General features: G+C 34.8%; 7 protein-coding genes across 7 annotated transcripts; 5 read left to right on the top strand and 2 right to left on the bottom strand.

Moving 5' to 3' along the window:
- Positions 1-570: 570 nt before the first annotated feature.
- NAEGRDRAFT_80483 (mitochondrial carrier protein) lies at positions 571-1,861 on the top strand (the record flags this gene model as incomplete). Its single annotated transcript, XM_002674921.1, has 2 exons — positions 571-831; positions 889-1,861. 2 exons carry the CDS (start codon positions 571-573, stop codon positions 1,615-1,617), a joined length of 990 nt encoding a protein of 329 aa, XP_002674967.1. The 3' UTR covers positions 1,618-1,861.
- Positions 1,862-2,260: 399 nt separating this feature from the next.
- Positions 2,261-7,291, top strand: NAEGRDRAFT_80482 (MgtA domain/ATPase domain-containing protein; the record flags this gene model as incomplete). The annotated part of the gene is made up of 1 exon (XM_002674920.1): positions 2,261-7,291. One exon carries the CDS (start codon positions 2,261-2,263, stop codon positions 7,277-7,279), a length of 5,019 nt encoding a protein of 1,672 aa, XP_002674966.1. The 3' UTR covers positions 7,280-7,291.
- A 323-nt stretch (positions 7,292-7,614) lies between these two features.
- Positions 7,615-9,201, top strand: NAEGRDRAFT_69936 (uncharacterized protein; the record flags this gene model as incomplete). The annotated part of the gene is made up of 1 exon (XM_002674919.1): positions 7,615-9,201. One exon carries the CDS (start codon positions 7,615-7,617, stop codon positions 9,199-9,201), a length of 1,587 nt encoding a protein of 528 aa, XP_002674965.1.
- A 217-nt stretch (positions 9,202-9,418) lies between these two features.
- On the top strand, positions 9,419-10,252 carry NAEGRDRAFT_69935 (uncharacterized protein; the record flags this gene model as incomplete). The annotated part of the gene is made up of 1 exon (XM_002674918.1): positions 9,419-10,252. The coding sequence occupies one exon, from the start codon at positions 9,419-9,421 to the stop codon at positions 10,250-10,252; it is 834 nt and encodes a 277-aa protein (XP_002674964.1).
- Positions 10,253-10,469: 217 nt separating this feature from the next.
- On the top strand, positions 10,470-11,744 carry NAEGRDRAFT_69934 (uncharacterized protein; the record flags this gene model as incomplete). The annotated part of the gene is made up of 1 exon (XM_002674917.1): positions 10,470-11,744. The coding sequence occupies one exon, from the start codon at positions 10,470-10,472 to the stop codon at positions 11,742-11,744; it is 1,275 nt and encodes a 424-aa protein (XP_002674963.1).
- A 51-nt stretch (positions 11,745-11,795) lies between these two features.
- On the bottom strand, positions 11,796-12,449 carry NAEGRDRAFT_69933 (uncharacterized protein; the record flags this gene model as incomplete). Its single annotated transcript, XM_002674829.1, has 1 exon — positions 11,796-12,449. One exon carries the CDS (start codon positions 12,447-12,449, stop codon positions 11,796-11,798), a length of 654 nt encoding a protein of 217 aa, XP_002674875.1.
- A 675-nt stretch (positions 12,450-13,124) lies between these two features.
- Positions 13,125-14,435, bottom strand: NAEGRDRAFT_69932 (F-box domain-containing protein; the record flags this gene model as incomplete). Its single annotated transcript, XM_002674828.1, has 1 exon — positions 13,125-14,435. One exon carries the CDS (start codon positions 14,433-14,435, stop codon positions 13,125-13,127), a length of 1,311 nt encoding a protein of 436 aa, XP_002674874.1.
- Positions 14,436-14,525: the final 90 nt, after the last annotated feature.

Here is a 14,525-nt window from a genome sequence, read left to right as displayed (position 1 = left end):
TGATGTTGAAATATCTTGCCACCTTTGTGGTGTTTAACCACTTGCCAGACAGCTCGAACAACTCTACTGGAAACCCAGTAAGAACATACTCTCGAAACAGCTTGATAGCATCAAGCAGGGAGTGTATATCTTCATTATAACGTATGTCCATGCAGTTAACATAATATTCAATATTGTTTTGAAAATTGTAAAAAGCTCTTTTTCTAGTTGTTGCTCTACTATGGAAATGACAACAACTAGATTCGGAACGTATTCTTTTTACAAGTTGATCCCTTTGTTTAATAGAAACTCTCCTCCTATAATACTCTCCTTGATTATCAGTATTCATTCTGGCTGTTTTTTTTTAGAAATGTTTGATGTTGGTATGTTGTTCTTCACCAAGCAACTAACCACAAATCAAAACAAATAATTTCGTCCTCAACAATACAAAGTATGTTCTGTCATATTGATCAATATGAAAAAGGAATTTGGATGAAATGATTTCAGTAGATTGCTTCCAAAATGATTGAAGTTATTTTTGTAAATTTGATTGAATTGTGAGTTTGCAATATGGAAAATTACTCAAATAAAATGTCTGAATCAACAACTATCAATTCATCATCTGTTGGTGGTGTTACCGGAAGTAGTACTAGATTCCACACAAAGGAATGGGTTGCAGGTTGTTTTGGTGGTGTTACCCAGGTGTTATCTGGTCATCCATTAGATACCATCAAAGTTAAATTGCAAACCATGTCAACCACTGCAACAGCAGGAAATTCACACTTTTCAATTTCACAAGTATTTAGGAATATTGTTAAAACAAAAGGAATTGGTGGATTATACAAAGGATGGGTGAGTAGAGTGACATTGTTCTTAATTGATTAAGGATTGATCAAATTTGATAAATAGACAAGTCCATTAATTGGAGCATGTATTTTAAACTCTGTAGAATTTGGAGTATACAATGAAACTAAACAATATCTCAAAGGAAATAGTGTTGAAGTGCTTCCCCTATGGAAAATTGCAGCTGCTGGAGCATTGTCTGGTATTGTCGGTTCATTTGTGACAACACCAACAGAGTTCCTCAAATGTAATTTACAAGCAGATGCTTCACACAGGTTCAGGGGTCTTAAAGATTTAACACAACACCTTTTTAGGCAACACCAAACGAATTACAAATACAGTAATTCACTCTTCGGTCAAATTCAGTCCTCTCTTAGTTTCTATAAATCCATCAATAGAGGTTTTGCCATTACTACCTTCAGAGAATCTGGATTGGCAATCTATTTTGCTGCCTACGAAGCTACTTTACGTTTCCTCGAGAAATCCTCAATGAATCATCCTCAAACCATTCATTCCTTGATTGGAGGTGGAGTTGGTGGTTTTGCATTCTGGACAATCATGTTTCCTATTGATTTGATAAAAACCAGAATACAGATTGAATCCATTCTCAAAGCTCCTACTCAAAAACAACCAATTGAAACAAATTTCATTTCCAGTTGGGGAATGACTAAGCGAATCTACAATGAAATGGGATTGTCAGGTTTCTATCAAGGATATAAATCAGCCATTCTCAGAGCCGTCATTGTAAATGCAGCTGTATTTGCCACATACGAAAAAGTAAAAGAATTCCTTTGAATTATCAAGATTACCTAGAATGGAATGAGTAACACAAAACACAACAGAGCCTATTCGTTCGATTGTTTAATCGCGTAAATTTGTTGTAGTCCTCCAATGTCCACCACCAGCAATTAATTGCTTAGCGTCCTTGTCGTTCAAGTGTTGCATGCACTTACTGTTTCCTCTTGTAGTGGATGATGAATTCTTCATATTACAGTAAAAAACACAAATCTTTCCGAAATAAAAAGACAAACAGTCATTGAAGCCTTCATACTTTCTTCGGCTATATTGCCATCAAAACAAACTCAAGAAATTGTATTGACCAGACTTGTAGTGTCCTTCCATTTGGTGTTTTGCAAAAGATCCAAAAACCAACAGCAACACAAATTTCTGATATTATTTTTATTAATAGAAAAGTAGAACGAAGAACAAGGGTAACCAACAACTCTCAAGAACACATACTCGAAAAATTTCGCTGCGATTATTTGTTGTTGCTACTACTTTCGGGGTTTGGAAAACTCTTTTGTATAATATATATTTCAACAAGAAGAATATTGTGAAAGTGTTTACACGGGATGCATCAATTTTGAACTATTATATTTATATATATATTACTATTTAATAATTTATTTATTCTTTAATATTCATTATCATCATCAATATGCTAAATACGAGTGGTGATACTAATAATCATCATCAAGAGGATTCTAATATTGTGGCTGAGGATGTGGATGTAATTCATATCGAAGTTGAATCAATGGATGGAGAACATGTAAATAATCAACAATATAATCATAATACTTCATCAATTATTGTTGGAACCAATGTAAATTTAGTAGATGAAGATGAGGACCAAGATGTAATATTACATCAACAGTCCAAACCTTCCACAACAACTACATCCTTTTCTAATATTCATCATGATAATAATTTACTTTCATCAGTACCTACTACCAACAACTCTGCAGCATCAATAACAGTTGCTACTGAGAATCCTACTTCCACAACAATACCCAATCACATTATCAATCCATCACCCAGAATAACATTTAACGACACTGTTGTCTCAATTCCTTCTTCATCATTTGCATATAAAGAGGAAACGTACCAGTTTCCACCACGACAAGACAATTTATCAACAACTCCTCCAAGAAAGCAATCAAGTGCGAATCCACCCTCTGCTTCATTGACTCCATCGAAACAATTAAACAGAGTGAGTTTAGACAATAGTCAACTGCACAGAATTAGTAGAATTATTACAGATGAAGAAAAGATTGCTTCACCAAACTTAAATTTGGTATCTTCTGTTGAGAAAACATCAACTAAACAGCCTTCTACTATTATTAACACAAACAGTACAAATAACAATACCACCAACAATCACATTCCTATTTATCCTCCTGTATTCAGAGTAGATACAAATACCGACGAAACTTCTACCTTTACCACAACAACAACCACTACAACATCGAGAAGTGGTCAATCAAATTTCAAGTTTGATGATGATCAATTGCTTGAAGCTTGGAGAAAATCCTATAATAGAAGAAACAGTAGAGTTGGATCTATTTACAACAGCAAGACTCAGGATGATATGGCATTAATTTATGGAAATGATCCTTCACTACTTTCCGAAAGATGGAAGAGGATTCCTTCTCGTTACTTTTCTAAAGATGAAGATGTGGAAGTTACTTCTCAAATTGGTCGTCTCAAACAAAGCAAAATTATCGTTTCTTCTGACAATAAGAATATTCATGTCACAGAAATTGAAGGAGTTTCTAATTTGGATAGCAATGGAAAGGAGTCAAAGACACCTCTTCACATGACATCCAAGGAACTTGGATTTAGCAGTAGTGATGAGGAAGATAGAGAATTAAAAGCTGCAAAGAAAAAGACATTTAGAAAAGGCAATTCCAAGAAGACTTTGGAACTCCACGAGTCTCCACTTGTTGAAAAACGAAGTCCTTTGAAAATCAATACTACAGATTCAGTTTTTGAAACTGGAATTGTTCCACAACCAGTTGTTTATTCCTCACCAATGAGCTTACCAGGTTCAAGTATCGATTTACCATCTGTAATGGAGCCTCCAAAACGAAAACCAAGATATGTTAATCACATCAGAGAGGAATCACTCTATGTTGAAGATGCTCAAGAAGCTGAGGATGATTTTGTGGTTAAGAAAACTGATATGGCCATGATTGAAAATTCCAAAGAAAGGCCAAGACAAGTCGACTCGTACAATGTCAATGATTATTTGAGCATGAAACCTGTAAAAGATATTGTTAATAAGAATATTGTTAAACAATTGCGAAAAGCAGAAGAAGAGGGATTTAGTGATGACGAGGACGAATCTGTTGTCACAGCACCTCCAACAATAACTGAAACTACCACCAAAACTGAAGATTCTAAAAAGCAATTTGAGAGAATTTATGTAAACAACCGAGAAGAAAACAAAAATAATAGAAAGTCATGGCCTACAAACTATGTCAGAACAACAAAGTATACTTTGTTAACCTTTATTCCAAAAAACCTTTTTGAACAATTCAAAAAGGTTACCAATATTTATTTTTTAATATCAGTTATTGCAGTATTACTTCCTGATATTTCTCCAGTATCACCAGCTACCTCCATTATTCCACTTATTGTAATTGTAATGATTCAAATGTTTAAGGACGCCATTGAAGATCTTCAACGTTATAGACAAGACAGAAAAGCTAACAATGAAAAGTGTAGAGTAATTAGAGGTGGTCAGGTGGTTGAAATTAGAGTCAAGGATGTAGAAATAGGAGAAATTGTACTTGTAAGCAAGGAAGAAACATTCCCTTCCGATTTGTTGTGTATACACTCCTCAAGAGAGGATGATATGTGCTATGTAGAGACGGCGAATCTGGACGGCGAAACAAATCTGAAAACGAGACGATCTCTTAAAGCTGGAAAATTCTTGCACGATATTCCAGAACATACCATTCACAAAAGTTTGAGTGATTTGGATGGTCAACTGAAGGTTGAACTTCCTAACAGCAACTTGGATACTTTTGAAGGCAACATCAAACTGAAAGCAAAAGTAGGGGATCAAAAATTAACTCAAAAGGAAGCTATGACTATGGATAATCTACTTCTCAGAGGATGTGTGCTGAAGAACACAAAACATATTTATGGTATTGCTATTTATGTGGGTAATCACACCAAGATTTTAAAGAACTTGAAAGAGAACAAACAAAAGAGAAACGACTTGGACATTACATTGAACAAAATTTTAGTATTCCTTTTAATCTTACAGCAAATTATTTGCGCTATTGTGGCTGCATTTTATGGATTATTCCAAGATAATTATCAAATCAAAGCATTCTATTTAAGACCAGTTAGTTCCGCACCTGCTTCCTTTACATCTGTCATGTCCACATGGGTTACTTGTTTCATTTTGTTAAATCTTATGATTCCAATGTCATTGGTTGTTGGTTTGGAAATTATTAAAACTTTCCAATCCAAAATGATAGAGAGTGACAAGGAAATGTGGCATGGAGACTTTAAAGCAGAAGTCAAATCATCTAATATGAATCAAGCTCTTTCTAATTTGGATGTGATATTTTCAGACAAGACAGGTACTCTCACTCAAAATGAAATGAAATACTCTGATTCATGGGTTGGTGGGTTGTACTACTCGGAAATACGTAATCCAGGTTTAATGAAGAATTACATGACTGAACACAAACCAAGCTTGGAAGAGCCACCTGTATCTGATACAGCTGGTTACCATGCCTACCTTTTGAGAGAGTTCCTCTTATGTCTAGCATTGAATAACAATGTCATTCCTGAACGTGATCCAAAGAACCCAGAGCGTATTGTTTATGATGGACCTTCTTCAGATGAAATAGCTCTATTAGAAGCAGCCAGAAATAATGGATTTGTGTTGTTACAAAGAACAAACGCAGGTGTTCTAATTGATGAGATGGGAGAAAAGAAGTTTTATGACATTGTTGCAACCATTGAATTTACATCAGACAGAAAGAGAATGTGTGTAATTGTTAAAAGCCCAGAAGGAAGATATATTTGTTATGTAAAAGGGGCTGATAGCGTCATGATCAAAAGATGTAGAGCTAGAAAGCATTATGTCACCGACTTGAAACTTGCTCTTGAAACATTTTCAATTAAGGGTTTGAGAACTCTTGTATGTGCTAGAAAGGAAATTTCAGAAGAAGAATTTCAAGTATGGATTGAAGCATATACAAAGGCAACCCTCTCAACAAAGAATAGAGAAAAGCTTTTAATTCACAGTGCTGCTGATATGGAAATTGATTTACAATTAATTGGATGTACAGCCATTGAGGACAAGCTTCAAGAAAATGCAGTAGAGACTATTACCTATTTATCCAAAGCCGGCTTTCAAATTTGGGTCTTAACAGGAGACAAGACAGAGACTGCCATCAATGTTGCCTACTCTACAAATATCTTACACAAAGATGAAACAATAGAAATAAGAATACGAGACTCTTGCAATACTAAACATGTCAAAAAGAAGATGAAAGTTGCTTTAGAATTTCTTGAGCGTCACAAGAACAAACACTTTGAGTATGGATTAGTGATTGATTCTAAATCATTGGATTTTGCTCTGGAAAAGTATGAAAAACAATTCCTAAAGATTGTTCAACATATTAGTTGTGCAGTTTGTTCCAGATTAAAGCCACTCCAAAAGGCAAGAATAGTCAAGCTCATTGAATCCAAATTGAAAAAGAAAGCTCTTGCTGTTGGAGACGGTGTAAATGACGTGGCAATGATTCAAGCAGCAACTGTAGGTGTAGGTATCAAAGGAAAAGAAGGTTCTCAGGCCTCTCGTTCTGCTGACTATGCTCTCCCTAGATTTAAGAATTTAGTCAGATTGATTGCTCTTCATGGAAGATATTGCTGTGTTAGAAATGCTGACTTTTTACTCTTCAACTTTTACAAGAATGTCATGATTGTGGTTCCTCAGATACTTTACTGTATTTATACAGGATTTACATGCACAATATTTTTTGAATCATGGCTTCTTACAATGTTCAATACTATCTACTGTTTCTTCCAACCAATTGTTTCAGGAGTATTTGAGAAGGATTTACCAGAGGAAGTTATTTTACAACATCCAGAAATTTACTCTACTTTGAAAAAGAGTGGAACTCATGGTAATTTATTCAATATCAGAAGCTTACTTTTCTGGACATTGGATGCCACCTATCATTCTTTGATTGTTTTCTTTGGAGTTTTAATTTGTTATGGATATGAAGATATTTTGGAGAATGGACCATCAGATGTTTTCCACTTTGGAACAGTTGTTCTCACAACAACAGTAACTATTATTACTTTCAAATTTGCTCTGTCAGTCAAATCGTGGAGCCTTCCAATCATTTTATCGATTTGGGGTAGTTACTTGAGCTATTTTGTATTTGTGGTAATTTATACTCCAATTCCAGTATTTTTCGGAAAGGGAACTTTCCACTTTGTGTATTATCATACCTTCATGAGTGTAAAGGCCATTCTCGTGACAATGTTGCTAAGTGTGGTTGCCTTACTTCCTGATCTGCTTATCAAATTTATTAGATTTGGATTCTTCCCTCACGATTATCAAAAATTACTCATCGAATACAAACATGAGCAAAAGTTAAAAAAGAAGCAAAAGCCAGCAATTGAACCTTGCGAAAATAAATAGATTTTTTGATTTTTCATTATTTCATTGTGTATACAACCAGTTCTAGAACTAAAAACATGTAAATTACATAAATTGTAAACATATTGATCACCTTTTCGTCAATTCCAGCTTTGTACAAACCAGACCAATTTCAAACTATTACAAGAGTATTGAATGGGGTTAGAACCTTAATTCATAGTTCTTCCCTTTTGGTTGGTGGTGCTGGAAATTCAGTTTATACCGATCACAAGTTCTATATTAAGAAATCGAGTAATTCCATTTCTATTTCCATTGGACAAGTTGGTATTGCCAGTGGCGACTATCTAATCAATATTTCTGATTCTGATGCTGATGCAATGAAGGTATTCTATTCAGTTAATGGAAAGATTGGATTCTATGATAAGACAACTGACAGTCCAACTACTAGCAGATACAAGATCTTGGGAGTCAAGGTCTGGAAAGGTAAATTGCTCCACTCTGCATCTCCTCAAACATTCTACGTTGATCAAAGTACTGGATCAGATTCTAATAATGGTAAAACTAAATCATCTCCTTGGAAAACCATTTCAAGAGCTCAATACATGTTACAGCCAGACGATACCTTAATAATTGGACCTGGAATTTATAGAGAAACCTTAAAGATTCAATATTCAGCACTCCCTGGACATCCAATTACTTTCAAGGGAACTGATTCAAAGAATGTGATTATTGATGGATCTATTCCAGTTGACATGAGTAAGGTTAAATTGTTTGCATCCGCTCCAGTTAATATTTACACAACTACTATTCAAAGAACTCCTCTTTTTCTTTATTCTGAGACCAAGAAATTGGTACCTGCCATGATACCTTTGCCATATTCAGATCTTGATCCATTCTTGTCAACTAATTATATCACCATTACTGCTGCTACTAATGTTACCACAGTTTCTAATATAGTTTATTTGCAACTTGACGATAGATTCAGAAAGAAAGCCGATGGTACAAGTGTTCCAGATGGTTACTGGGTTGGTGCTAAACTGTATCATTTCATTGGGGATGGAAACAATCCAGCCGGTACCTTGGCCAAAGTTACCTTTTACAGAACTGTTTTATCATATGACAGTAAAACCAATACTGCTGGTTTCACTAATGTAGCTATTTCTCCTCTTGATGGTACAGCATATTCAGGATTTTCCTTCATTAAGAATGATAAGTATGCCCTGGGAAATCACGTTGGTTTGATTTCAAAACCTGGACAGTATGCTCTCGATAATAATCAAGTTTATGTTTCTGCTGATACTCTTCCTAAATCTATTGAAGTTTCTGTCATCAAATATGGACTTTGGATGCAATTTACAGAATATCTCGTTTTTGACAGTTTGTTTGTCAGAAGATTTGAAGGAACTGGTGTTTTTTGTAATTATTGCAGTAAGACCTCATACTTGAATATTACTTCAAATGAAAATTTCTTTGATGGACTTGGTATCCAAATGGGTGATAATATTATCATTGACGGAGGTGAATATGCCTATAACTGGAACAATGGAATTGACTTTTTTGCAAGGGGAAGTCGTGATTGTACTGTTAAAAATACCTACATTCATCACAATTTGAATAATGGTATTTGGGCAGGAAACACCAATGCTCTATTCGATACTTTTAATATTCAAATCATTTCGAATAGAATTGGTCCTCATTCAAGTGAACTTCAACATGCAGACAATATTCAATTTTCAAAGGTTCACAACATTCTCATTAAGGATAATTACTTAATCAACGACGGAACCTATGATGGCGCCCTAACTCACAATCCTCAAAATATGTGGAATGAAAATTGTGGTAAGATTACCTTTACTGGCAATGTCATTATAGGTGGTCCAATGGGAATTAACTGGAGTTCTGAAATTAGAATGTACAACAATGTATTCTACAATGTTTGGTTGAGATTCCTTGTTGAAGGATGACACTCCTCTTATTCTCTCAATTGGTACGACTGGCTTTAGCAATTTGTTCACACAAGTCAAAACCATGAACAATGCAATGGCACAAACTTTGATTTGGAATAAGAATCCAACTTTGGTTTCAAAGATTCAAGCTCTGGATAATTATGGACAAATTGGCTCATCTTTACAAACAGAGATTGTAACTTTCCTCAACACTATTGTCAATGACACCTCTTTCATGTACACACACAAGAATGATGTAGTTGGTTCTTTGAATGTTACAGGAGGAGCAGCTTATCCATATTGGGTAGCTCTTTCAACTAAGGGAGTTTTGAACAGTGACGGATCTGTCATTAATCCTGCCTCATTCTCTGACAAACGAGCTCTCAATGAAGTCATTGGCTTGAATAGAGCTATTCTTGAGGAATTAGCATTGTCATCCATTATTTCCATATCCACAAATACTTATTATCCAAGAACTGTCGAGATGAAAAACAATGCCTTCATCAATACTCCACTCCAGAAACCAACCTTCCAAACCAATTCTCCATTATACTTACTGGCTCGTTATTGGGATATTGATTACAATTACATTATGCAAGAAAAAGCCAAAATGTATAATTGGCAATTTATTGATTGGTCCTATGCTAATCTTGGTTCTCATATTATTAATGAAATAGTTGCATCTAATTTGACATACTACTTTAATAATGCAACTAACTTGGATTTTAAACTTCGTTGCAATCAAAACATTACATTGATTGGTAAGGGTGTAGCACTTGCTAATAATGACATTGCTCCAGATATTGGAGCTTTTGAGAGTAATTGTAATGCTGTCACTCCATTGCCAAGCACTACTAAACCATTGTCAAGCACTAAACCATTGCAAAGCACTACTAAACCAAGCACTAGCTCAGCACCAACTGGTCAATCAACATTGATTACTCCAACAAGTTCAAGCAGAAAACCATCAAGCAGTGGTGGACGAGTTAATAGCTCTAATAATTTAAGACCTTCCTCTTCTGCATGGTGGTTTCTTATTGTATTGCTCATCTTTGTTTTTCATCAATAAAACAACATGTTGAAATCAATTAAAATTGACTATTACAATGAATCTTCAAAAATCAAATCCAAAAAAATGTCCGAACATATCACTACTGTATCTTCACCGTTAGTAGAAAGCAACCAACAAGATGAAGGTGCTGAATTAGTGGCCATATTGCCGGCAGAGATTTTTCATCATCACATCTTTAGATTTATGGAGTAAGGTATTAAGGCGAACGATCGGAATGGCTTGCAGGAATTTTCATCAGTGGGTACTGGCTAATGTAAAGGTAGCAACACTTGATTTTAAAGATAATAGCGAGGATGTTATATATGAATGTGCTAGGTTGGGAGCTTTCCGAAAGGTTGAGAAGGTCATTATGAAGAATTGTGAGTTCAAATTGAAGAAATTATTTGAGAATCATGCTCAGGAATGGTTAGCTTTGTGTTGTGATTTGAATTGTTCTGACTTTGATTCTCTTTACAAATTCAAAGATTTTGAAACATTTTCTTTGAATAGGGCTGGTAATGATTGGACCAGTTATAGGCGTATATCTCAATTCGACAAGTTGAGAGTTTTAAAATTGATAGGATGTGGGTTTCAAGGACCAAGTACAGATTGGTGGTTTAACTTTCTAGCAACTCGTAAACCTGATTTGAAAATTGTTGATTTATCGAATTGCCAGCTCACTTGGTATGGTTTGAATCTTGTTGGATCGATTTCATCATTGGAATCGTTGAATGTTGGAAGGTATGAGAGTTGGGAAGAATTGAAACCCTTTACGAAGTGGAATATGCCTAATCTAACTTTTTTGAACATTTCTGGATTTCACATTTCAGAAGCTGTTCCAGATATTTGTAAATTGACGAAATTGCAAACTTTGAAAATGGAATGTGGAAGAGTTCAACATGAAAAACCTTGGAAACAGTTTGCTGAAACTATTTTCCCCAATTTAACAGTATTGGACATGTCAAAAAATTCTGTCTCTGTTGATGCCTTAAAACCAATGCACAATTTAACATCACTCAATCTGACCAAGTGTGGCATTAATAATGACCATTTGGAAAAATTATTCAACGGCTTGCTTACAAAGATTGCCATTTTGGATATTTCAGAGAATGATATTTCAGATTTGGGAATATTTCGTATATGCCTTTCTGAATATTCTTCCACTTTGAGATCTATAACTTGTATTCCTCACAAATCTCTGTTGACTAGTGTGAGTGTTAAAGATATAGTCAACTCTCCATATTTACAAAATTTGACATTGCTTAATCTTTGTGGAAATGACATTGGCTCTGCTGGTTTGAAACTCTTGAGCGATAGTAATCTTGTCAAATTGAAAGTGCTCAAATTGTGTAGAAATTCACTTTCTGAAAGTTCAATGCTAAACTTTGCGAATGGAAATATCAGAAATCTGACTGATATTGACTTCTCACCAGACAGTGTCCCTGAATCCAAGTTTAAGGATGCCTTCCCTCTATTAAAAACGTTGAACAGACGTGCTATTAAAAGGTAATCCATTTTAATCATTCAATAAAATCTTAATTTGTTCTTTGGTTTCCAATTGTTATTTCAATTCTGCAATTCTTTGCTTGATTTGAGTGAGAGCATCTAATCCACCAAGAGGAATTTCAATACCGACTCCCTTTCCAATAGAGAATTGCTGAATTTGATGATCAGTTGGATTAATTCTAATTAAGGTTGTTTTAACATGGTCAATATTTGCATATTTTCTTGTCTTTTCCTCACTTTCACATCTTACAGTATTCACATCAACACCAGCACCAATTTCAATAGTGACCAAATGTATTTGATTTTCCACATTTTTAGTTTTATCAATTCCCTCTCTCCACTTGATAAATGATTCTCTCAATCTATCCTCCTGTTCATTAGATCTATCACCAACAAATCCATAATCTCCAAACATCATAATATTAGGTCTGGCAAGAGATCCACAATGAATACATTTAGGAAGTGATTTCTCTGGTACTCTAAACGATTCCATATCAACAGGCAATGGATAGCAAGTCTCTGGATGTGTTTCCGCATAAAACTCATTATGTTTCTTCACACTATAAATATCCTCACAGGTGGAAGAATTTGTGCATTGCAAATATAAAATACAGCCATGACATTCGGCAATCTTTTCCTGTGGGAAAACTTGTGCAAAGTGTCCATCTACATTCGATGTGAAAATGAAATAGTCCTGTATGTTGGGCATTTCGGACAATTCTTTTAGGATGTGATAGCCATGGTGGGGTAATTTACTAGTGTACAGATTGTAACGATGAGCGAAAAATCCATGTGCAAATGTTGGATCCTAATGTTAGTTTACAATAATATTTAAATAATAGTTAAATAGTATAGTTACCCTCTCAAACCATTTTGGATTACTCATTTGGTGAAATTCGAGGCCCAATTTTTGCATTGGTGGATAGGCTTTCCAAAATCCATTCTTTCCTCTAAAATCATTAATTTTTTCAAGTATTGTTTAATTATATTTAATTATATTTAAATATATTATTAATAATTATTATAACTTTACAAAAAAATTTAAACTCACCTAAAATCAGGAAGCCCAGAATCAACTCCCATACCAGCTCCGGCTGTAAAATACAAGTGAGTGGCAGATGCAATTGCCTTTGCTGCTTGATCAATCACTGCTGTTGATGAAGTGGAAGTGTTTAACATTTTTTTATGAAAGGAACATGAAAATCATTGTTTACGACAGAAAAATCAATTCAAAAATTGCACATCATGCTTAATTTACAGGGTTACAGAACATGTTGCATCTTGTTGGTTCCTTTATTCACGAACGACGAAATTTCACCAACGAATTCAACAATGGAAGAATGTGCAATAAGTGATGATTAATGGAATAAGTGGCACTACCATCTCAATCTTGATTGTTTGAAGAGGATCCTCTTGTCAATAGGCCACGATAACTTTTACGAACTGGTTTAGTTTCAGTACTTTCCTTCTTCTCTGGTTCTGGTTGAGCAGGTGGAAGGTGAATGTATTGACCCTTCTTCAAAAGGTGCACCCAAGAGAATGGAACTGGAATTTCCTCACTGATATTTTCTGTCTTGGTTGAAACTGGTTCAGTTTGTGAGAAACTTGCCCAGTGGTAATCCAATGTTTCAGCTAGCTGAACTATTCTAAGTGGAATGTTTGAATTTTCTCTCAAAATCTGATATTTGTGGAGGAAATAAATCAATTCTGAATAGAATCCTTTGTCAGTCACAAAATTCATTGGTCGTGTTGGCGAATTTACCACAAGTGTCAAGAAATCTTCCAGAGCTGTGTAAGAATAAATTCCAATAAGGAAATTATCTATTGCTTGCTGAAGGGTTTTGCTATTAAATTTGACTTTTCTGTAATTACTTTTAAGACCATATTTAAACATTAGCGCCTTCTTATCTTCAACATATTCGATTGGTTGAATTGGAATGTTGACAAGGGTTTTTCCACTCTTTAGGGTTACAAACTTTTTTGAATCTCTACTCTTGGCATCTCCACCATTGTAAAGTTCTAAAGCAAGAAATGAAACTCTCTTGTTAGAGTTCATAGAAATTGATTTGAAATTCCAACAATTATCAAATCCACTTTCCAAATTGTAAAATGATTTCAATGATGCTTGACAAGATTCATCCCTATTATCCTCAATAAAATCTTCCTTCCAAACGAAATTCAAACAGGTAGAAGAGTCAATTACAATCACTCTTTTCAAATTATAAAAAGGCAATCTTCCAGAATCTTCCAATTTCTCATTCATTTCTCTCTGAAAATCTTTGAATTGCTTGAATCCTGAACTAACCAAATCTGGAGAGAATGAAACGGCAGCCTCTGTTGAGCAATTACACAAGACCAATGTTTCAATAGCTGTAAAGCTCAACACCTTCATCAAATCAACAGTCAACTGTAAATTACACAATGTAATTTGTTTAGCATTATAGAAACGACCAATGATCATTATAAACTTGGAGAGTGTTACATGGCTCGGAAGAAATCCTAAATTCAAATCAAATCCTCCTCTAGCAATAAAGTGTTGAACAGTATTTCTCCATGCCGAAGAGACTAATTGTAAATTCAATACGGAGGGAAGAAATGGCAAATATTGGAATATTTCGATCAAGCAATCTGGAGGTAAATGATTGATAGTAAAGGTGGTGGTGGCTGGATCAATGACAGGTTGGTAGTGAGCCATTTTTTTCGCAAGTTGGTTTTGAATTATTTGCGAAAGTTATCAGAGGTCACACGGTTAATTAAGGAGCTGTGAGAAAGGAATACCAAATTT

Source organism: Naegleria gruberi, assembly GCF_000004985.1.
Source record: "Naegleria gruberi genomic scaffold NAEGRscaffold_37, whole genome shotgun sequence".
Taxonomy (NCBI): Eukaryota; Heterolobosea; class Eutetramitea; order Acrasida; family Naegleriidae; genus Naegleria; species Naegleria gruberi.
This window is presented reverse-complemented; position numbering and strand designations above follow the sequence as displayed.